The sequence below is a fragment of the Rhinatrema bivittatum genome, chromosome 3, assembly GCF_901001135.1.
Source record: "Rhinatrema bivittatum chromosome 3, aRhiBiv1.1, whole genome shotgun sequence".
Classification (NCBI taxonomy): domain Eukaryota; kingdom Metazoa; phylum Chordata; class Amphibia; order Gymnophiona; family Rhinatrematidae; genus Rhinatrema; species Rhinatrema bivittatum.
The window spans coordinates 479,844,357-479,866,883 of record NC_042617.1 but is presented as its reverse complement, the minus strand read 5'-3'; the positions used below and the strand labels follow the sequence as shown (position 1 = coordinate 479,866,883).

Sequence of the window (22,527 nt, the reverse complement as noted above, 5' to 3'; positions counted from 1 at the left end):
ATAAATTTTATCAAAGAGATGTCAGAGACCATACCATTTACTCTCCAGACTGAAGAAGACTTCAGACTCAAAATGCTAGAAGTCCTTCAGTTTGTTGATGTGCCTAAGGAGGTGTAATGTCCATACCTGTCCATGAAGTCCTCCTTGAGCTTCTTCCGCGCAACTGGGAGCATCCACGGACAGTCCCACCTGTTAACCGTAAGACTGATGCTACTTATTTAGTCCAATCGGCGCCTGGCTTCCAGAAAACTCAGCTATCCCACCATTAAGTGGTGGTTGAATCCACCGAAAAGAAGGCCAGAAGACACAGGCCTCATTCTTCCGCGCCTCCAGGGAAGGAGCAGAAATTCTTTGATTCTTTTGGTCGTAGAGTCTTTCATGGGGCCATGCTAATTTCCCATATTGCGGCTTACCAACTCTACATCTCGCAATACAATAGGAATCTCTTTAAGCAGCTTCAGGAACTTTCTGATTCCTTCCCTGACCAGTTTCAGGATCAGCTGAATTCTATTCTTAAAAAAGGCCTTGATGCTGGCAAGCATGAGATGCGCTCCACTTATGATATCTTTGACAAAGCATCCAGGGTCTCAGCAGCTGGAATAAGTGCCAGGAGGTGGGCATGGCTGAAATCCTCAGATCTGTGTCCAGAGGTTCAGGAGCGGTTGGCAGACCTCCCCTGTACAGGAGATTCAGGAGACAGTCACTCAGCTCAAAGATCATAATGAGACGTTGCATCAACCCTCTGCTGGGCACACAGAGTTCTCTACCTCTTCTAAATGCCCATTCCGAAGGGAGGCTAAAAGGGCCAGCTTCAAAGCATGCAGATACTACCCTCCTCCAGCTCGGTCTCGTCCAACCAGACCCTATGAGAAGGCTCAACCTCGCCAGGCCAGGCCTCAGAAGACTCAACCAGCTCCACAACCTGGTCCTTCCTCAGGATTTTGACTCCCTTCGAGAGAGCATTTGCCAACTTCCACCTCTGCCATCTCTGCCAGTAGGCGGCCGTCTTTGCCACTTCACCAACAAGTGGCACAAGTCACCACAGATCAGTGGGTCCTGTCAGTCGTAGCTCAAGCTTACCATCTAAACTTCCTCTCACTACCGGCGGACTCTCCTCCTCATCTGAGGTGGAGTTCCACTGACCACTCTCCACTTCTAGAAAAGGAAATAACATCCCCCCTACAAGCCAATGCCATAGAACAGGTTCCCCCTCTACAACTGGGAAAGCGCTTCTACTCCTGGTATTTCCTAATACCAAAAAAAAAAAATCTGGATGCATTCGTCCAATCTTAGATCTTCGTGCCCTAAACAAGCATCTATGGAAAGAGAAGTTCAGGATGGTAACCTTAGGCTCCCTACTCCCTCTTCTCCAACAGGGAGATTGGCTTTGCTCTCTAGATCTACAAGATGTATATATGCATATAGCAATAACCCCATCTCACAGAAAATACCTTCGGTTCCTTGTTGGAAGCAGGCACTTCCAGTATCTAGTACTTCCATTCAGTCTCGCATCGGCACCTTGTGTCTTCACGAAATTCCTAGCAGTAGTAGCAGCATACTTGAGGCAACTAGGCACTCACGTCTATCCTTATCTGGACGACTGGTTACTGAGAGCCCCGTCTGCGGAGGCAGTTCTTCACTCCCTCCATCTCACTTTGCGACTACTACTATCATTGGGATTTCTAGTCAATTATCCAAAGTCCAATCTGACTCCGTCTCAGCTCCTCTTCTTCATTGGAGCGGATCTCAACACCATCCAAGCAAAAGCTTTTCTTACAAAGGACTGCGCGCATACAGTTGCAATGCTTGCAATGCTTGCAAACACTATACAAACTCGCCGAACCACATCAGCTCATCGTCTTCTCATCTTGTTGGGCCACATGGTGTCCCCTGTCCATGTTACACCAATGGCTCGCCTTGCCATGAGAGTAGCACAGTGGTCTCAGGCCCACCATCCAATGTCCAACATTGTCCATGTCACCAGGCAACTTCGTCTCTCGCTAGCTTGGTGGATCCAGGAGTCCAGTCTGGTCGGAGGACTACCTTAACAATCTCTAGAGCCCCAGATAACACTGACAATGGATGCCTCCACTCTAGGGTGGGGAGCCCATGTCAACAACCTGCAAACTTGGGGAATCTGGTCTGCAGCAGAATCACAACATTAGATAAATTTTCTGGAACTCAGGGCAATAAGATATGCCCTTATAGCCTTCCAAGATTGCTTCTCCAACAAGACAATCCTAATCCAAACAGACAACCAAGTAGCGATATGGTAAATCAACAAGCAGGGAGGAACCGGCTCTTACCTTCTGTGTCAGGAAGTAGCACATATCTGGGCTACAGCTGTCTCTCATTCCATGCTACTGAGAGCGACCTACCTGGAGGGCGTGGACAATGTACTAGCAGACAAACTCAGTCGCATGTTTCATCCCCACGAGTGGTCCCTGAACCCCATGGTGGCGGAAAGCATATTCCAGAAGTGGGGGTATCCAACGGTAGACCTCTTTGCTTCGATTCACAACCGCAAAGTAGAGAATTTCTGCTTCCTACATCACAGTCAGAGAAGACCACCAAGAGACGCCTTCACCCTCTCTTGGGCAACCGGTCTCCTGTATGCCTATCCCCCCCTTCCTCTCATAAACAAGACTCTCGTAAAGCTATGACGGGACAAGGGCCTCATGATTCTCATAACCCCTCACAGGCCGCGCCAGGTGTGGTTTCCCATCCTTCGCGACCTCTCAATCCGTCCACAAATTTGCCTAGGGCCGTCTCTGTTATCACAGAACCTCGGACAGCTGCGTCATCCGAACCTCCAGGCCCTATCACTGACAGCCTGGATGTTGAAAGGCTAATATCCTGAGAGCTACGTTTTCTCACAGGACAAGCAGGATGGTAGTCCTCGCATATGGGTGACATCACAGGGTGGAGCCCAATCACAGAAAACTTCTGTCAAAGTTTCCAGAACTTTGACTGGCCCCTACTGGACATGCCCAGTATGGCACTAACCCTGCAGCCAGCAGGGTCCCCCCTGTCCTAAAGGTTTAAATTCAGCTTTGGAATTACAAGTGTTTCTGACTTAAATCTATTGGTAATTCTGCAAAAAAAATTTTTGGTAGCATTCTACATCGAGAAACAAGTTTATAGGGTAGTCATGACAACGACGCTCAATGACGTCATCCCGCTCAGATTTCCACGGGCTATTTAATTAACAGTACCTGGGTATTGCGGTCTCTGTCCCGCTTTGAAAAAATTGTTGTGAGACCATTGGTTCACTGGAAGAAGGTTGGCTCGATACCATCTGTTCAGCTAAGTATTTCTTACTATTATCTTCTGAAGATTTATTTTAACCCGGTAATGTTTATTCTTAGATATCTACCCCTGAAGAAGCTGCAGTTTTGCAGCGAAACACCGGCCGCTGTCAGGTCAATGTATAATGTATAGTCAGGGTCCTATCGAAGATTGAGATTGGATTGGAGCATACTGCACCATTGAAATACAATAATCACTGTTATTTTGTGAAGCACCCTTGACTTCATATTTGGGATAGACACAAGTCAATGAGTGAAAATTGCAAGCGTGGAGACGCGGAGGCAAGCAGCCTATTTGAAAACAATACCAGCCTGTTGTTAACGCTACACAAGGCGAGCAGCCGACTGGCAACATTATCGAAGAATTGAACTGTATACAAGGCGAGCTATTTATTGATTACACTGCTATAGCCACAAGCGCGTAGACGCTGAGTTCCATTAATTGTTATAAGGCAAGAAGCCTATCGATAATATCACCAATAAGTTGAGAAATATATAAGGCAAGCAGCCTGTTGATAATATCGTATATAAAAATTTTGCACAGCCGCTAAGCTGCAGATGATGTGCAGACCGGACGTTTCCTGCTTATACAAATGAACACGTTGACAGGCTTGCTAATGCGGCATAAAATTATAAATTAAATTATAAAAATATAGCTACGGGCTGAGTTTTTTGAGATAATATTCCTGAGCCACGGAGTTAAAGATTAGATGTGTCCTTTTGATTTTGAGTTTTGATTTTTAGGACCTATTATAAGCTCTTTGTTGTTGTTTTCTCTTAGTAAGACATACATGACTAGATTATCAATTGTAGCAAAAGATTTTTGAAATGGAATCCGGATCTCTCATTTGAGGGCCAGATTCTGTACCACTTCAAGATTGGTCAAGCTTCCAGGGACCAAATTCTTCCTAATTATAAGAGAGGTGCTATAGTTGCGTGATCAGGAAATGGCATCTGCAGGACATAGTTTGAGCATGCTGGGCCTCAAGGTTCGAATTGGGGCAGGTTTTACAAGAAAATGCTGCAGTATTATTGGCTGATACACAGGTGTCTTGTTCCCAGATTAGATACCCTATTCCAACGGACTTTAGTAGATAAAATTGCTAACAGTAGTGATTGCCAGGAAGAATCTAGAGAGAGGCAAGGCCATAGATACTCTTTAGTGGGTGTAAATCACCACAGTGGTGATTCTCAGTAAATAAGGAGCCACCTTTTTCTGCCTGCTAAGGGTCTTTGGTTCCCAGAGGACAAATCCCTGCATAGATCGATGTGAAACTAACAGCAGACTTCATGGCATTCAAAGACATTCCAAAGCAAAGTTCATCATAGGTCTGTGAGAATAAGGTTTAAACAGTCTGATGGTAACAACCCAGAGGATAGTGCAAGGAGTACCTGTTTGATCCAAGAGACATATAAAGATCATTGCTTTATACAGCCTGTCCGCTGAAAGTACAGACGAGTTAAGCAGAACAACTGTTAACCCATGGTAGTGAGAACTCAAGTCAGAGACGATTGGCTTAGTAAAACTAAGGGACTAATTTATTAAATGTTTCTTCTCTCCTCTGCCCATGTAAAAAACACTGGATAACTGATGTCCTAAATGAAATACATTTTTCTTTTTTACAGTGTTAGCAGCTGAAAGTATTGTACATTGTCGCATGTATAACTAACTTTTGTATCACTTGGCATATGTTGCTAGCAAACTTTTTTATGTAACAGTCATGTTTTCCATTATGCTTGTGTACGTATTTATTATCTGCATTGAATAATTTAGATATTACAAAATGTAAAACAATAAATAAAATGCATTTCTTTAATTTTCACAATATCTTGAAAAAAGATTTTCTTTTATCTGTATGTAATCCCTCATTTGTCCTAACTTAATTGTGACAGAGAAGTGAAAGAAAATGGGGTCTTCCTAAGTGATGATTAATCATTTTTTATGCAATTTTTGTAATACTTGAACATACAATGTTTAAAAAATAACTGTTGCATATTGTTAACTTTACATTTTTTCTGTAGGTTAAATGTATCTTTAGGGTCCAGTATGAAGAAGTTTTTTACATTGAAAGACCTAATGAAGAAGATAGATTGAAATTTTTCGAAGACTTGATTCTCAATCAGGCAGCAATGCCCCCTGCAAAAAAGAAACAAGCTGGTAAGAAAAGCAAGGAGAAAATGGAGAAAATGTATTTCTATTAGAAACCAGTATTAGACCACTATTATTGAGAACAGTTCCACTGAGAGGTGTGTTTTTAGTCTGTATCCTACATAATGCTATGTGATCAGGGTGGGTTTTCATTCTTCCTTTAATATTGCTTAACATGTTAGTCCTATTGCAAATTGGCATCCAGATAGTGATACACTTTTGCCTGTGAAATGTGAGTTTTAATTTTTTTCTCCTCGCTTATTTTTTTTAATTTAGAAAACAAAAATTACAAATATATTTTTGTAAGTGGTGTATGCATTAAGTTCTCCTTCACCTTCTCCTCCCCCCGCCCCACCCCTTACCCTTCTCGTACCCCAACCCCTTATGACATAATTAAGCTCACCATACATGACAAAATTCAAAAGTATTTTCTTTATTGCTGGAAAAAATTCTGGCTACAGCCCACAACGCAAATAACGCAAATAAACATCAACACATAATACACTGACATCAATGTAACAATTCCGATTATGCCCTATCACTACAACTAAAAAGAGGGTTACTCCTGGAGACCAGCACCCCAAACTAGTTAACCACTTGAGCAGGGATGCTGCTGGCAAGCCAAGAAACACCCAGCAGTAGAAGCCCGAGTGCCACCAAATCCATCTGACTGTAGGCGCCAAAGTGTCGTGGAGGACGTGCTTACCAAGACCCTGACCATAAAAGGTCGGAGCCTTCGTTCGCAGCGTCCCACATGCTGCCCCTATCCACCTTTCTGCTTTAGAAGCATCAAGGGTCTGGATCGGAACCGTTTGGGCCGCTGACCCGATCAGATCCTGCCTACTCTAACACTCCGGGCCACTGGCCCAACAAAACCCTGGTCCCCCTGCTCACCTTGCTCTCGCTGGAGGGCAGCCGCCCACCAATGAATATGGCAATACCTGGTAAGCAGGGTTCCCCTGGTAAGCAGGATCGCTTACCAGGGGAACCCCAATAACTCCAGCTGCAGCCAGTCTAACCAAAAGGGGCTTGATGACATCCTGTAGGTCAGTGTTAAATATGTCCCAGCCTATATCCAACAAGTGAGCTCCATCTGGCCTAAACAACCCCAGGCTTTCATGTAGCAATTCATGTCTGACACACAATCCTTGTATAGGGGGCATAAATCTGCTAACCCACCTATTAATTTTTTTCCTAGCCCTCTCAACCACCCGATGGGACCGCTCCCCCCTCCAAACCCAACGGGGAGTGATATAGGACCAAATGATGACAGACTGTGGGAACATGTTATGCAAGCTGACTAAATACTTTTGTATCTTTTGTGTGAGCTGGATACTCCGGGTTGACGTCAGATTGTTGCCTCCCAGATGAATGATCATCGCCAATGGGGGCGCATGCGTTTTTCCCATATCCAAGACAGTTGGCATCAGCTGGTCCCATCTCATTGCCGGAACCCCTTTCCATAACAGCGATAAGTGACAAGAAGCCAAGCCTAGATGTTCTCCCTCTGGCTGATGTATGGCTCTCTTATGAGCCGACCGCACATAAGAGTAGCTTATTATCAAAGATGAAGCACAACCGAAACCCCAGATCTGAAAGAGACTATATATACAGGGTGGCCCATGGAAAAGTAGCCCGCCTCCAATACCAGTGCCGGGAGGAAGGCTACTTTTCCATGAGCCACCCTGTATTATGAGCTGATGCGTGAAATATTCTTGTGGCCTCACATACAACTTAAAGCTCTTACACTGCCATCTGCCGATGGACATTATTTTCTCTGCTTGCAGGCCTAACTTCGCTGCCATGTTATTAGCTCCAATGCGAAACGAATGCGTTGCGTAGCCTCTGAAATCAATGCCTGAAGGGCTGAGTGAAGCAGCTTACTGAATTGATATCTGATGACCTGGTTACCATCGACATGCACCAATTTATTTCTTTATTTTATTTACAGGATTTTTTATAACAGTATTCGTGGGTACATCATATCGGTTTACAGGGAACTTAACAGAAAATACAATAAACAAGGGAGGGGAGAACAGGAAAGTCAAGGGACACAAAACGCTGTATCCAAAATAACAAGGAGAAGAAACTTAATCTACAGTGGAGATAGAATAATATACAATTTGAATGTACAAAAAAGATAAAGTATAGTACTGTACAAAGGGTATACGTGGAGGGTAGAGAAGGGGTGGGGTAGGTAGATGCTAGAGTATCAGAGGGAAGGGGAGGGAGGGAAGACAGAGTCTATTCTGGGCAAGCCTGCTTGAAAAGCTATGTCAAGTTTCTTTTTGAATTTTTGTGTACATGGCTCTAAGCAGAGGTCGGGGTGCATGGAGTTCCAGAGGGTGGGGCCTGCGATGGAGAAAGCTCATTGTTTAGTGAAGATGAAATGTATGGCCTTAGGGGAGGGAGTGAATAGGCAGCCTCTGTAGGCGGTTCTGGTGGGTCGGTCGGAGGAGAGGAAGTGGGGAGAGTTTTCAAGCCACTGGATGTTGTGAGAATGTAGTGTTTTGTGAATCATGGTGAGGGTTTTGTAGGTTATGCGTGAGGATATGGGAAGTCAATGAAGTTCCTTGACTACAGGGGTAATATGGTCGGATTTGTAGATGTTGGTAAGAATTCTGGCTGCTGCATTTTGTAGCATCTGAAGGGGTTTGATAGTGGTGAAGGGGAGGCCAAGTAGGAGGACTTACAGTAGTCTAGTTTGGTGAGAATGGTTGCTTGCAGGACTGTGCGGAAGTCGTGGACGTGAAGCAGGGGTTTAAGTTTCTTAAGAACCTGAAGTTTAAAGAAACCGTCTTTTATGGTGATGCTGATATGTTTTTTCATGTTGAGTTGTTGGTCGATAGTGACACCGAGGTCCCGTACACTGTGTGGGAGAGTGATCGGGGGGGGGGGGGGGTGGAGGTAGGATCGCTGCCTGGGGAAGGCTGTATGTTATTTTGTGGGGATATGACTAGAAGTTCAGTTTTAGAGGTGTTTAAAGCCAAGTGTAGATTGGTGAGGAGGGTGTTTATGGCTGAGAGGCAATTTTCCCAGATCTTGAGGGATTTGGATAAGGATTCTTGTATAGGGTTAAGGATCTGGACATCGTCGGCATAAATGTAATGTTTGAGGTCAAGGTCAGTGAGGAGTTGGCAGAGGGGTGTAAGGTATATATTGAAGAGGGTGGAGGATAGGGAGGATCCTTGGAGGACACCTTGGGTTAAGTGGATGGGGTTAGATTCAGCATTACCAATTTGTACTCTGTAGGTTCTATTATCTAGATAGGATTTAAGCCAAAGGAGGGCTGAGCCAGTGATGCCTGTTTCTGATAGTCACTTCATTAGAATATCATGGCTTAATGTATCAAAGGCTGACGAGATGTCGAGTAGGGCGAGGATGTAGGATTGACCCTGGTCAGGACCTTTAAGGAATGTGTCAGAAAGAGAGATTAAAAGGGTTTCAGTGTTGAAGAACTTGCAGAATCCGAATTGGGAGGTGTATAGTAAGTTATGATTTTCTAGATAATCGGATATTTGTGAGTTAACTACCTTTTCCATGACTTTGGATAGGAGGGGAAGGTATGAGATAGGACGATAATTGGCGGGGTTGGTGGGGTCAAGGGTGGGATTTTTAAGGAGTGGATTGACAACTGCCTGTTTCAATGAGTCTGGTACGTTGCCGGTGGAGAGGGAGCAATTAATTATTCTGGATAGGTGTTTGGAGATAGAATTGGGGATGGATAAGAGGGACTTTCCTAATGTGTAGCAGATGGACTCAAAACAAGTGGGTATAGCGTGCTCGTGCTAGCAGTTGGAGACGGATCTGACGTCAGCACGGGTACATATACCCCCACAGGAAGTGAAGCAATTCAGTAATTTCCGTCTCCAAAGCAGTTTGGAGCTCCTTCATGCTCGCTGAGCGTTCTTCAAATTCTAACTACTAAATTCACTAGAACATTGTCTATTGACGACGAGCCCTGCACTCCTGCGGTGATACCAGTCGGTCCCTCCCCCGGTTGAGTTTCCTGAGGTGATTTTCGTGGTCCCTCGGAGGTAAGAGCCTCGGTCAGGTGGCCGACGCGCGGCAGGGACCTGCCCCCGAGCGAGAAGGGCTCAGGCGCGGCCTAAAGGCAGCCTCGGTCCCGGCGTGGACTTGGCCCCCGAGCGAGACGAGTTCGGGCGTGGCCTAGAGGCAGCGGGTGCACTTCCTCGAGCGCGGCAGTGAAGGTAACCCCCCTCTCCCCCCGCAGCCGGAGACCGCCCGGGTTGCAGCCGGGAAGCGCCGAAGACAAGGTAAGGCGTATATATATATTTCCGTATTGGTCTCCGAGGATCCGAGGAGAAGCAGAGTGTGCCTCTGGGGCGGCCAGTTGAGTAGGCCGCCATTTCGTCTGCCTGCCCACCATTATCTTCTACCTAAAAGCGTCCCGCCTATTACTACGCACACGACGATAGGCATCTGTTGCTACGCGCACGGCGATTGGCGCATATGCGCGATAGGCGCCCGTTTGTAGGCGCACTGCTATAGCCGCACATTGTTAGGCACATGTTGCTAGGCGCCCATTCATAGGCGCACATTGCTAAAGCGTAAGTCCTTAGGCGCCCGAGTATAGGCGCCCGTTATAGGCCCACTGCTATAGCCGCACATTGTTAGAAGCATGTTGCTAGGCGCCCGTTCATAGGCGCACATTGCTACAGCGCAAGTCCTTCGGCGCACGTTATAGGCACTCATTGTTAAGCGCACGTTGCTGAGAACCTAGGCTGGGTAGTAAACTTAAACAAGAGTTCCCTACAGCCGTCTCAGTCGAAGGAATACCTAGGAGTCCTATTCGACACTCAGGCAGACAGAGTCAGCTTGACTCCCAAAAGAAGAGAAAAGCTCAAGAGTCGTCTGCAGGCCCTGCTGCACACTGTCCAGCCCACAGCTTGGGATTACCTACAAATCCTCGGCCTGATGGCATCCACTCTGGAGGTGATACCATGGGCATGGGCGCATATGAGGCCGTTACAACGCGCACTCCTATCCAGGTGGAGCCCGCGATCACAAACTTACACCGTACACCTCCCTCTGCCAGCCAGGGTACGGAATCAGCTGCGATGGTGGCTGCAGCAATGCCACAGGAGCCGGGGGTCCAGGATGTCCGCTCCAACCTGGACCCTGCTTACAACAGACGCCAGCCTGAGCGGCTGGGGCGCACATTGCGAAGGACTCACCGCCCAAGGGCGATGGAGCAGAGAAGAGTCGGGATGGAACATCAACCGACTAGAGGCACGGGCAGTCCGGCTAGCGTGCCTGCGACTTGCCCACAGATTACGACACAGAGCAGTCAGAGTGATGTCGGACAACGCCACCACGGTGGCATACATCAACCGGCAGGGCGGCACCAAAAGCCAACAAGTATCACTGGAAATAGCTCCCCTGATGACTTGGGCAGAAGCGAATCTCCAGGACATCTCCGCCGTCCACATCGCCGGGAAGGACAACGCCACGGCGGACTTCCTCAGCAGAGAAAGCTACATCCCGGGGATTGGCAACTGTCACCCACGGCGTTCCAGATGATTGTGAATCAGTGGGGGACCCCGGGCATGGACCTCCTAGCGGACAGGTCCAACGCTCAAGTACCCAGATATTTCAGCCGCAGGCGGGATCCTCGGTCTCAGGGGATCGATGCACTGGTGCAACCATGGCCCCAGGGGATTCTGCTGTACGCTTTTCCACCATGGCCCCTGCTGGGTGCCATTATACACAGGATTCAGCGGCACAAAGGCCTAGTTCTTCTAGTGGCCCCGGACTGGCCAAGAAGACCCTGGTACGCAGACATGAGGAGATTGCTGGCGGGGACTCCACTACCCCTGCCTCTGCGCAGGGACCTGCTGCGCCAAGGTCCCATACTTCACGAGGATCCGGCTCAATTCTCTCTTACGGTCTGGCCTTTGAGAGGGCTAGACTGAAGACCCGAGGATATTCGGGACCGGTAATAGATACGCTCCTCAGAGCACGCAAGTTCTCCACATTGCTAACTTATATAAGGATCTGGAGAGTATTTGAAGCTTGGTGCGAAGCTCATAGCGCCAATCCTCATGCCGCTAAGATTCCTATCATTTTGGACTTCCTGCAAGATGGTTTTCAGAAGGGTCTGTCCCTCAGTTCCATCAAGGTCCAAGTGGCAGCACTTTCCTGCTACGGTCCACGGAGTGACGGCAATAGCATTGCCACACACCCAGACGTTTCACGTTTCCTGAAAGGAGTCAAACATATTCGGCCGCCACTGAAGTGGCCCATACCTCTGTGGAATCTTAACCTAGTTTTGGACTTTTTAGCGGGACACGCCTTCCGTCCACTTCGAGGCCTGTCCCTCCGTCTGTTAACCTTGAAAATGGTGTTCCTGCTGGCTGTTTGCTCCGCGCACAGTGTCTCCGAGCTACAAGCACTGTCTTGCCGTGATCCGTTTCTCCGAATCACGCCAGAAGCCATCCATCTTCGCACAGTTCCTTCCTTCTTACCCAAAGTAGTCTCGCACTTCCACCTCAACCAAACCATCTCCTTACCTACCACAGACGGTTTGAAGAAGTCAGAAGAAGGTCGAGTTCTACGCCATCTCGACATAGGCAGGCTACTGCCCAGATACCTGGAAGTGTCCGAAGCAATACGAAAGACGGACCATCTGTTCGTTCTACACAGCGGGAAGAAGCAAGGGGAAGCGGCCTCAAGGGCAACTATCGCCCGCTGGGTCAAAGAAGTTATCAAGGCAGCCTACGTAGACGCGGGTAAACCTCCGCCTCTACAGGTCAAGGCCCACTCTACCAGAGCGCAAGCGGCCTCTTGGGCAGAAACGAGGATGCTGTCGCCTGCTGAGATATGTAAAGCGGCAACGTGGTCCTCCCTCCATACCTTCTCCAGATTTTACCGTCTGGATGTCCAGGCCAGGGAGGACACAGCATTTGCGAGGGCAATCCTATACGGACCTCGGGCAGCCTCCCGCCCAGTCCAGGAGTAGCTTTTGTACATCCCACTTGTTTTGAGTCCATCTGCTACACGCTAGGAAATGTAGAGATTACTTACCTGATAATCTCGTTTTCCTTAGTGTATGCAGATGGACTCAGCATCCCGCCCGGCTGCCAATATTTCATGGGATTTCACAGGCTCAAGATAAGCCATGTTTTATTCCATTGGGCATCCACCCTGCCGGGTGTCAACGCCTTCCGGTTGAGAATCTTGTCGGTCTCCAGCTACTATCAACCGGTCAGGGTAATCCTGTTTAATTAATCGATCGGTCAGTACTCATGGAGCTAAAACTGCTTTGCAAGGAAGGTTACTGAATTGCTTCACTTCCTATGGGGGTATATGTACCCGTGCTGACGTCAGATCCGTCTCCAACTGCTAGCATGAGCACGCTATACCCACTTGTTTTGAGTCCATCTCCATGCACTAAGGAAAATGATATTATCAGGTAAGTAATCTCTACATTAGTGGGGATGGTGTCTGAAGGGTGAGTGGCAGGTTTAATTTTCTTGAGGATGGATTCTATTTCTTTGGAAGAGGTAAAGTCGAGTGTTTTAAGTTTGGTATTGTGGTTTTTTTGAAGGGAATTCGTGGGGGGGGGGCGGGGTTGAGGGGAAGCTGTGCAACAGGTTTCTAATTTTGTTGTTAAAGAACTGGGCGATTTCTTCACATCTACTTTTGGATTCTTCGTCGGGGATGGGGGGCACTGATTTTCAGGCCGATTCAGTAAAGTCCGCGGGAGAGCGGACAAACGCCCGCTCTCCCGGCGCATGCTCCGGCCACTCGTGGTGCGCGCGATTCAGTATTTAAATTAGGTGGTGCGGTAGAAACAGACAAAAGGAGGCGCTAGGGACACTAGCGCACTAGCGCGTCCATAGCGCCTCCTTTTAGCCCGGAGCGGCAGCAGTCAGCGGATTTGACAGCCGACGCTCAATTTTGCCGGCGTCGGTTCTCGAGCCCGCTGACAGCCACGGGCTCGGAAACCGGACGCCGGCAAAATTGAGCATCCGGTTTTCGGCCCGACAGTCGCCGGCCCATTTAAAAAAATTTTTTTAAACTTTTTTTTACTCTTCGGGACCTCCGACTTAATATCGCCATGATATTAAGTCAGAGGGTGCACAGAAAAGCAGTAAAAACTGCTTTTCTGTGCACTTTCCCGGTGCCGGCAGAAACTAGCGCCTACCTTTGGGTAGGCGCTAGTTTCTTAAAGTAAAATGTGCGGCTTGGCTGCACATTTTACTTACTTTATCGCCTAACTTACTACATCCCCTTACTTTATCGCCTAACTTACTACATCCCCTTACTTTATCGCCTTACTTACTACATCCCCTAATAGCGCCATCAATATGCATTTACATATTGAGGGCGCTATTAGGTGCCGTGGGTTGGACGCGCGTTTTCCTCCCCTTACTGAATTAAGGGGTAAGGGAAAACGTGCATCCAAGGGCAGGTTAACAATGCGCTCCGACGGAGCGTACTGTACTGTATCGGCCTGTTTGTGAGTTCGGCTAACATCGTGAAGAGGGCCTTTGCATTGTTCTGATTCATGAATTTTGCCCTCTGCCTGGGGGGCGCTTTTCCAAGTATAGTTTCATGCAGTGAACTGGGCAGGAGGCCTCTCCAAGCCATTTCTTCAAGACTATCTTAACACCTGTATCGATTCTGTCTGTTTTTGACCTGTGAATGAACAGCACCAGCTTACCTCTCCCAAGCACCACATCAGCCCATTATAGACTGAAAGTGCCCGGCCTAGTGGCCGAGTGGGCTATTAACTCGCTACCCGCAATGCCACATAGAAAGCCAGGGAGAAAGCACATCGAAGCAAGCAGACCTCAAAGCCATTGAAACAGGCAGATTCCAGGGCCACTAACAAACTCCTCAATAGACAGCATGTGATTTAGCGCCTGGGATCCAGAGGCGTGCCTGCCTCCCTTGCCCAACACACCATTATTCTTTTGACTGGGAAAAACTCAGCACAGCTAGGGAATCCCAGTGCCCTAGAGAAGAATGAAAGGCCTGCCAAACGTGTGACCATGGATGATCTGTCTATGCCCCATCCCTTGCAGTGTAGGATGTATCTTATCAACGAGGTTGCTGATATTGGCCACATATCACCTCACTCTTCGATCCCAAGGAAGGTCCGAAAGTCGGACAGAGCCTGCTCGAAACTCCTTCTTGTGTTTTCCACTAGGGAGCCCATGATCAGTTCCCAAATATCAGGGGTCTAAGCGGCCATATTTCTTCTGGTATCGGGGTTGGGAGATGATCGGCCTCTGGAGCATATAATCTGAACGTCGCCCACTGGAAGCAGGAAAGAGAATCTGCAATATTATTCTGAACACCGGGAATATGCACTGCGCGACAGGTAAAACTGGCTGATGAGAGCATTAGCCACGAAGGTCCACCACCTGTCCACCACTTGCACCACCACCATGTTATCAGATCTGAATATGATGGATGACCTGGCTAGCCTGATCCTAAGGGCCACTATGATGGGGAACAGTTCCAAAAAGGTCAAGTCTCTGGTGATCCCACACTCAAGCCACCTGGGGGGCCAGCACTTGGCACATCAAGCTCCTCTGAAATATATGCCAAAACCTAAACCTCCAGAGGCATCCGTGAATAATTCTAATTCGCTATTCTGCCTCGGTGGATCACGCCAGAAAGTCACCTCTTTAAAGTCCCTTAGGAACCGATCCCATATGAATAGGTCCTGTTTAATTGAGCTAGAGACTCTGATAGTGTTTTCTAACTACACCTGCTGTGGCCAAGGAAAGTCTACGCAAAAAGGCTCTTCCAGATGACTCTGGAAGCGAAGCTAAGGAGGCGAATCACGGACTGAAACTGACGTAGAGTTGCTTTCTTAATGTTTCTTAGGGCCTCAATGGCCTCATGCAGCTTAATGATTTTGTCCGCAGGGAGCCTCAAGATCTGGGACCCAACGTCTATCTCTATGCCCAGGAATGTAATCACTCTGGAAGGCCCTTCTGTTTTCTCCTTTGCTGGGGAACACCGAAATCATGCGCAGTGACCTAGAATGTGGCCAGTAGGTGGTGGCAGTCGGCTGCATCCCTTTCCACCAATAAAAAATCATCAAGGTAATGGACGATCCGTGTAGATCCTGATTGCTGCTCGACCACCCATTGGAGAAACGAACTAAATAGCTCGAAGTATGCACAGGATATTGAGGGAGGAATAGCCTAGTGGTTAGAGCAGTGGGCTATGAACCAGCAGACCAGGATTCGAGTCCTGCTGTCGTTCCTTGTGACCTTGGGCAAGTCACTTTACCCGCCATTGCCTCAGGTACAGAAACTTAGATTGTAAGCCCTCTGGGGATAGAGAAATACCTACAGTACCTGAATGTAAACCGGTGTGATATCTCAATTGAGATCGAATGTCGGTATATAAAAATAATAAATAAATAAATAAATAAATATTGAGCAGCCCATTAGTATGCACCAATCAAAATAAAATTGACCTCTAAATTGGAATCCTATAAGGTGAAATGAATTTGGGTGAACGGGTTACAGCCAAAAGGCGGACTCAATGTCTACCTTGGCCAGCTCAGCCCGGTCTCCAGCTGCCTTGATGGTTGCTATAGTGGAGTCAAATGATGCGAAGGAGACAGAGCATAACAAGGGGGTCAGTCAGGTCATTAACAGAATTACCAGGAGGGTAGGACAGATTATGTATGAGCCGGAAGTGCCCAGGCTCTTTTTTGGGAACCATGCCCAAAGGTGACACTACCATATTTGGGAAGGGGCCCATTATTCTGCCCTTGGCAAGCTCAGACAAAATCTTTCTTTCTGCCTCACTCTCATGTGCGGACAGTGATTTAGAATTGCAGATGGAATCAACCGAGGCAGGCGGGTCCATTTGGCATGGAATATGAAACCCATGTGTAAAACCTTTGATCAGCTCCATGGCCTTATCTGGAAATGGGTACAATTGCAGCCAAGGCATCATGGCACTAATGCTGACTGGTGCTAAAGCCAGGGCCCTCAGATGGGTGGACAGCCGAGTGTAGTTGTACCCTATGCTCCCTGGTGCTTCAGCATTGAGCTGCCAGGTGGGAGACCAGACTGCAAGTGAAGCATATGTGCTTGAACTTGTAGTTCGACCATGTGCAGTGCCCTGCATTGAACTGTCTACACACATCACGCCTCCCACTGGAATGGTGATTAAATTTGTCTCGCGAGTCACCCGGGCTGAATACCGACCTATCTGTCGAGGGAAACTTGTGGAGTGTCATCTCGTTCAACCAGAGGTCAAGCTTTCTGTGTCTCCACGAAATAGATCTATCTTGGGCCATGCTCTTCCGGAACCTAATATCATAGTTTAACCATGCCCACCCACCACACTTATGCACCTTCATAATTGTGTCCCGGTACCTGATCAAATATAGGGGCCTGGTCAAGCTCGCGCTCTACTACTACACTCATGAATATATGGAAGGCATTGACCCAATTATGTATGTTCTTCGAGATCTTGGGTTGTTTCTCTTTAGGATCACTCCCACTGTCTTTCTCCCATCTGACTCTCCCATCTCTAAATCCTTTATTAACAATGAGAATATATCGATAAACTCGTGCTTCCAAGTCTTCTTCTTAATTTTCCTAGGGACGCTGTGCGCTAATGAGCTAACCCCACACAGCATCTCGTCATTAGTAGAGGTAGATGCCCTGGCCTGACCCGTAGGAAGGCCAGGAGAATCACCTGAGCTCGTGTCCAGGGAAGCCCTGGAACCCACACCCCACACCTTTGCTGTGGAACCGCCTCACCTGGATGCCCGCTTCTTCTTGAATGACTTCAAGGCATTCTGCATCACCTTGGCCAGGGCTAGCTCTTCATACTACTGTTGGGAGAAGAACCAGACTCAGAATCACTGATGCTGATTGCCGCCTCACCTCTGCTCACTCCCAGGGGGCTGCCACTACTTCTTGCAGTGGCAGAGTACTCGGAATCCTGCCTAGGGGGCTCAGCTCTTCTTGCGCACCTGTCTTTTCCCGGTGTTACCGGTTTCGCCAGCTGCTGACTCAGTCAATCTGTGCCGTGAGCTTCTGCCTGCTCGGGAAGCTCTGACATAAGTTCCTCAATATCGGCTTTCTTTGCCCGAGTTAAGTCACTTCTACCACGATGGCGACCATGGTTGGATGATCCTCTCCTTCCGCTCGGGGCCCCATCAGCAACCTGATCGCTCTTCTGGGCTCTGCCTCTCTTAGACACCTTATCATTCTGGGCCACCATCCTTGCCTTGCTCGCATGAAATTGAGGTCAAACCGCCAACATGTCTTTTCACTTCAGGGCCATAGTGACTTCTAGGAACCGTGGCTATCAGAATACAACATGCAAAGGCTGCAAGACATGTGTTTAGAAGTTCCAACGATTTAAGTTGTTCGCTTGACCCAATATCCATCTTGGCCACCCCCTAACAAACATGGCCGCCCCCCCCCCCCCCCCCCCAGCAAGCATGGCCTCCCCTTAAGAGGCATGGCCACCCATAACAAACATGGCGGCCCCCAAACACACATGGTGCTTAACCAAACATGGCCGCTTAGCAAACCTGTATGCTTAACTAATCAAGCCAAGATGGACACCCCTCATAAAATGGACACCCCTCACACATGATCCACTCCCAAACATGCTCCTCACCACAAACGTGGCTGCAGTTCCAGATTACAAGGATGTCCCTACAAACGTAGCCTTCCTTATTGCATTCCTCCGCCTCTGCCCAAAACATGGCCACCCCTCAAAAAACACCAGAATCAAAGCATGGGACGCCCGATCATGTGACTGGGGCAGAAGGTCGAGCAAACACTGGCCGATTCGACCCGAAAGGCCTCTTTGCTTCACTTGGTGCACCCCGGGAAGCATTAACCGAACAAAGACAGCAAAACAAAACAAGAAAATAGAAGGAAATCCCGGTCCCCTCACCTTTTTGCCTTGCCAGAACGCAGCCGCTGCCTAAATTAAAGCCATTGCCCGGTGCCCACTATACCTGGACGCACCACTGACCAATGCGGGGTGCCTCCCTCTGGCTCCTTCACAAGCCGAGCCACAGCCACGCGTCCTCCACGTGCCCAACATCGACGCAGCGGCCTGCCGTCCATGCTTGCTGCCGCGAGCATGTAAGCCTGCCCCCTTGGGAGCCCCAGATCATCCTTCCCTAGGACGCGACCGTCAGGCCCATACATAGGGCTGGGGAGGGGGGTGCAGGGAGAATGGACGCTGCGCAGTGGCCCACTGCCCATGCTTGCTACCGTGAGGTGAAGGCTCGTCCATTTGGGGGCCCCAGCTCAAGTGTTCCCTAGGCCGCAACAGTCTGGTCTTTACATGGGGCTGGGGCGGATGTGTAGGGGCAGTGGAAGATTGGTGCGGCTGAAGTTGTATGAAAGCACCGAGCCCGAATTGCAAGAAGAAAAATGGACCTACCCGACCAGGAAATTGACTCACGAACAACTGCCACGCTCTTTCCGCTGATGAGCCGTAGCAAAAGGGAGCCTACACGCACGCTCACTTTTAAGCCCCGGCCCAACGAATCCTGTGCCACTCACTCTCTCCTTACATCCCCACTTGTGTCCCCCGACCCCTCCCCACCCTCGACCCTAGCGGGGCAGCTCTATCCCACCCCGCCCCATTGTGCTCTGCTTCTTTACCGAGTCGCAGGGTCTTGATAACATAGATATCAATTTAAAACAAATCAGTAGCAATAAAATCAAAAATAGGTTACACTTCTCACCACATACTATAATATATATAGATAAAACTTCAATGATTACCAAACGCTTCATTAAAAAGATAGGTCTTTAATTGATTACAAAGAATTTTAAATAGTCAATTAACCTCAACTAAAATGGGAGGGCGTTCCATAATTGAGGACTAATAAACAAAAATGCATGTTTGTATGTCTTAGCCCAATGTATATTCTTTACAGGAGCGGAAGAGATAATAATCAGCTTCTGATATTAATGATTGTTTAGGTCATATTTAGTTACTAAGGTACACAGATAAAATGGGCCACCATTCTTTAATAAACTACTGTTGTCAATAATAATAAAAAAAAAAAGCTTGTATGATATTTCTGAAATCCAAAGTTTTTAAAATATAGCTAAGATGTCTTAGAAGCTGAAGTTTATAGAAACCAAATCTTAATATTTTCTTTAGATGATCAGTGTATGTCAGGCATGAGTCTATTTCGAGCCTAGATTGCGAACCTTTTCTTTAAATGGAACCAATATACCGTTAGATATTATTCTCTGGTTAAGATAAACAAAGGTATTTTAGTAACTAATATTGCCTCCATCTCTTTCAAATTCAATACTAATTGTTTTGTTGTCATCCAAGCTTGTATACTTATTAAACACTTGGTCACCTTCTCAATAGTTCACACATTGGAGTCAAATAAATGTTAAATAATGTAGAGGACAGGAGGTGGAGGAGAAAAGGAACATCAGAAACATACTTGCTGGACCGGGGTAAGGAGTGCCTTGCCCGACGGATAACACGAGGACTTCTGGGTTCAACGTCATCGAGGTGGAGCCGGTGAGAAGGACTATAAAATCTAACCCCCCCTTTGCGGCGCGCAGCCGACGCCGGCGCGCTGCCTAAGCTGCGCGCGCCAAAGGGGCGCGTGGCTTTGCCTGGAAGTCTCACTTTTTTTTTTTTTAAGTAATTAGTTCTTCTCCACTAAAAGTAAGTAAGAACGCGATTTCTTCTTAAAGTTGTTATCTCTGAAACCTCCACTGGTGGAATCAACTGAATAATTTACTGGATAGGGTTGAAAATTTGTATTTCTTCTTATTTTCTTCCTTGGGTATTACAGAAATGCCCCACACAAAAAGGAAGGGGAAACTGAGGGAGGTGGTAACTACTTCCTCCCCAGTAACCCCCTCCCAATCCAAAATTGAAAAATTTTTCAACTCAGCCCCAGAAGTTACTCTCGTAGAAGGAGGCGCTGTGAATCCTTTGGTTGGGCACAAAGAGGATTCACCTGCCTCATTGACATCTTTAAGTCCGGGAGCACCGAATACACCTTCACCCCCCCTTGGTGAACTTTCTGTATCAAAGATTTTTGAGTTAAAATCTGCTTTAACAGGGGACAAGGTACTACAAGAAAGGAGGTGATGTAGAACCTTGTGATCCGGATGAAAGACTAGGCACAGACACACACAAGGCTGTGAATATTGTCAGTGCCTCAGAGTCAGAACCCATGTTACCCCCAAAATTCGAGAAACCCTATAAAATAACGTTAGATAACATCTGGACTGCTATAATGACTTTGGAAAAATCTATTACAACTCTTACAAATGTGGTCACAGATGTGAACAAAAGAATGTTAAATATTGAACAACGAAATGAAACGCATAAGACGCAGATGCAGGATATGGACCAGAGGGTTTCAAAAATAGAGAAAATACAGATGAGCTTAATACAAGGAGATTTGATACAACATATAAAAATGGAGAAAATTGAAAATGAACTGAGATACTTGAATCTGAGGGTGATTAATTTTCCTCAGGTTGCAGGAATTTCAGTTCAAGAGCAATTTAAACAATTTATGGGTACAGTATTGAAAATACCGAATGAATCAACACCGCCTCTGGCAAAAATATACTTTCTTCCTGAGAGAAGAGAGAGAGAAGAAGTAGGACAGCAAGATCAACAGTATCAACAACGACAAGGACCATTAAATGTTACAGAATTGTTAGAAATGTCAAATGAAGAGATGGTTCTTAAAAGAGGAACTGTACATGTTAGATTCATTTTTCCATCAGATAGGGATATGGTATTAAAATTGTTTTTGAGAAATAGATCTGTAAAGTATTATGAACAACAGATCTGGATTTTTCCAGATGTAACCAAGATAACACAAACTAGAAGAAAGGAATTCTTGGCTTTAAAACAATTAGCAGGAAGAAGAGGCAAGATGGCGGCATAGCGGGAAGTAGGAACGCGGTGTTCCATACTGAACTTATTTTTCCTAATAAACATTATGCCAGCTAAACGTAAAGGTAAAGTGAGGATTTACCCCACCGAATCCTTACCACCGATGACTCAGTTGGAAATCGATCGATTCCTCTCCGCTTCAGTGAGTCACGGAACCGAGGAACCCGCTGAGAGCCCTTGTGGAAGAGAGCAGGGTGCTCTCTTGGAGGAGGTCTCCCTGAGCCCTGAACAGCGGCAACCTCCAGCGCAGCGTGAAATCGATGCTGAACCAACTCCGGCGCATATCGATGACGTGGTGAATGCGCCGGAACAGGAGGGGGGAGAAGCATCGAAGGAGGTACACGCAGCAACCCCGCAGAACGCCGTGGAAGGAGATTCCTCCGGCGACCGAGGAGAGTCTGGGCAGCAACAAGCCGGTGAAGGAGAGCGAGAGAGGCTAGCTGCGGATGATCAGACCCAGAATACATCTGAACCTGGAGGTGGGACTGTGGTCAGTTTTACTAGACCGCAGACTATTACATTGGAAAGCATTTGGGAGGTTATGATGGGACTCGGAGCCTCCATGAATAGACTGGAGAAAAAAATGGACTCTGTTGCCCAAAACTCACAGCAGAAAATAGGAGAAGTTCAGCAACAGATAATTCATATGTCTGAAAAAATCGGCGAAGCAGAAAATAAGATTACTACTTTACAAAGAATAAATGGAACTATTATAAGAGATCAGATATCCTGCATGAGGAGACTGGAGGTTATGGAAAATACCTCAAAACATTTAAATATTAGGATTCTAAACTTTCCTAAAGTGGTGGGAGAAATTCCTTTCACTACTTTAAAAAGATTTCTCTCCGAGGTTCTCTCTTTTCCGTCTGAAAAATTGCCATCTATAAACTCTTGTTACTTCATTAATAAGAGAACCTCGGTTGGAGGAACAAATCAGCCAAATATACCAGCAAATTTGACTAGCTTTTTTGAAAGCTCCAGCATGGATGTTATAGAAAGAGGTACTTTGTTAGCATCTTTTATCTATAAGCAGGATGTAAATTCCATAATGAAAACGTATTTTAGGAAATTTCCTTTGAATTACTATGATCAGCCGGTAAAATTATTCCCAGACGTGGCTTTGGCCACGCAAGTTAG

The 22,527-nt window shown here is 47.1% G+C and overlaps 1 protein-coding gene across 1 annotated transcript in view; it reads left to right on the top strand.

The window, feature by feature from the left end:
- The window catches only part of ATAD2B (ATPase family AAA domain containing 2B), a 610,472-nt gene that overhangs the window by 441,319 nt on the left and 146,626 nt on the right, over window positions 1-22,527 (top strand). The window contains exon 20 of the mRNA XM_029596002.1: window positions 5,331-5,466. Coding sequence (XP_029451862.1) covers window positions 5,331-5,466 — 136 coding nt within the window. The remainder of the gene's footprint in view (window positions 1-5,330; window positions 5,467-22,527) is intronic.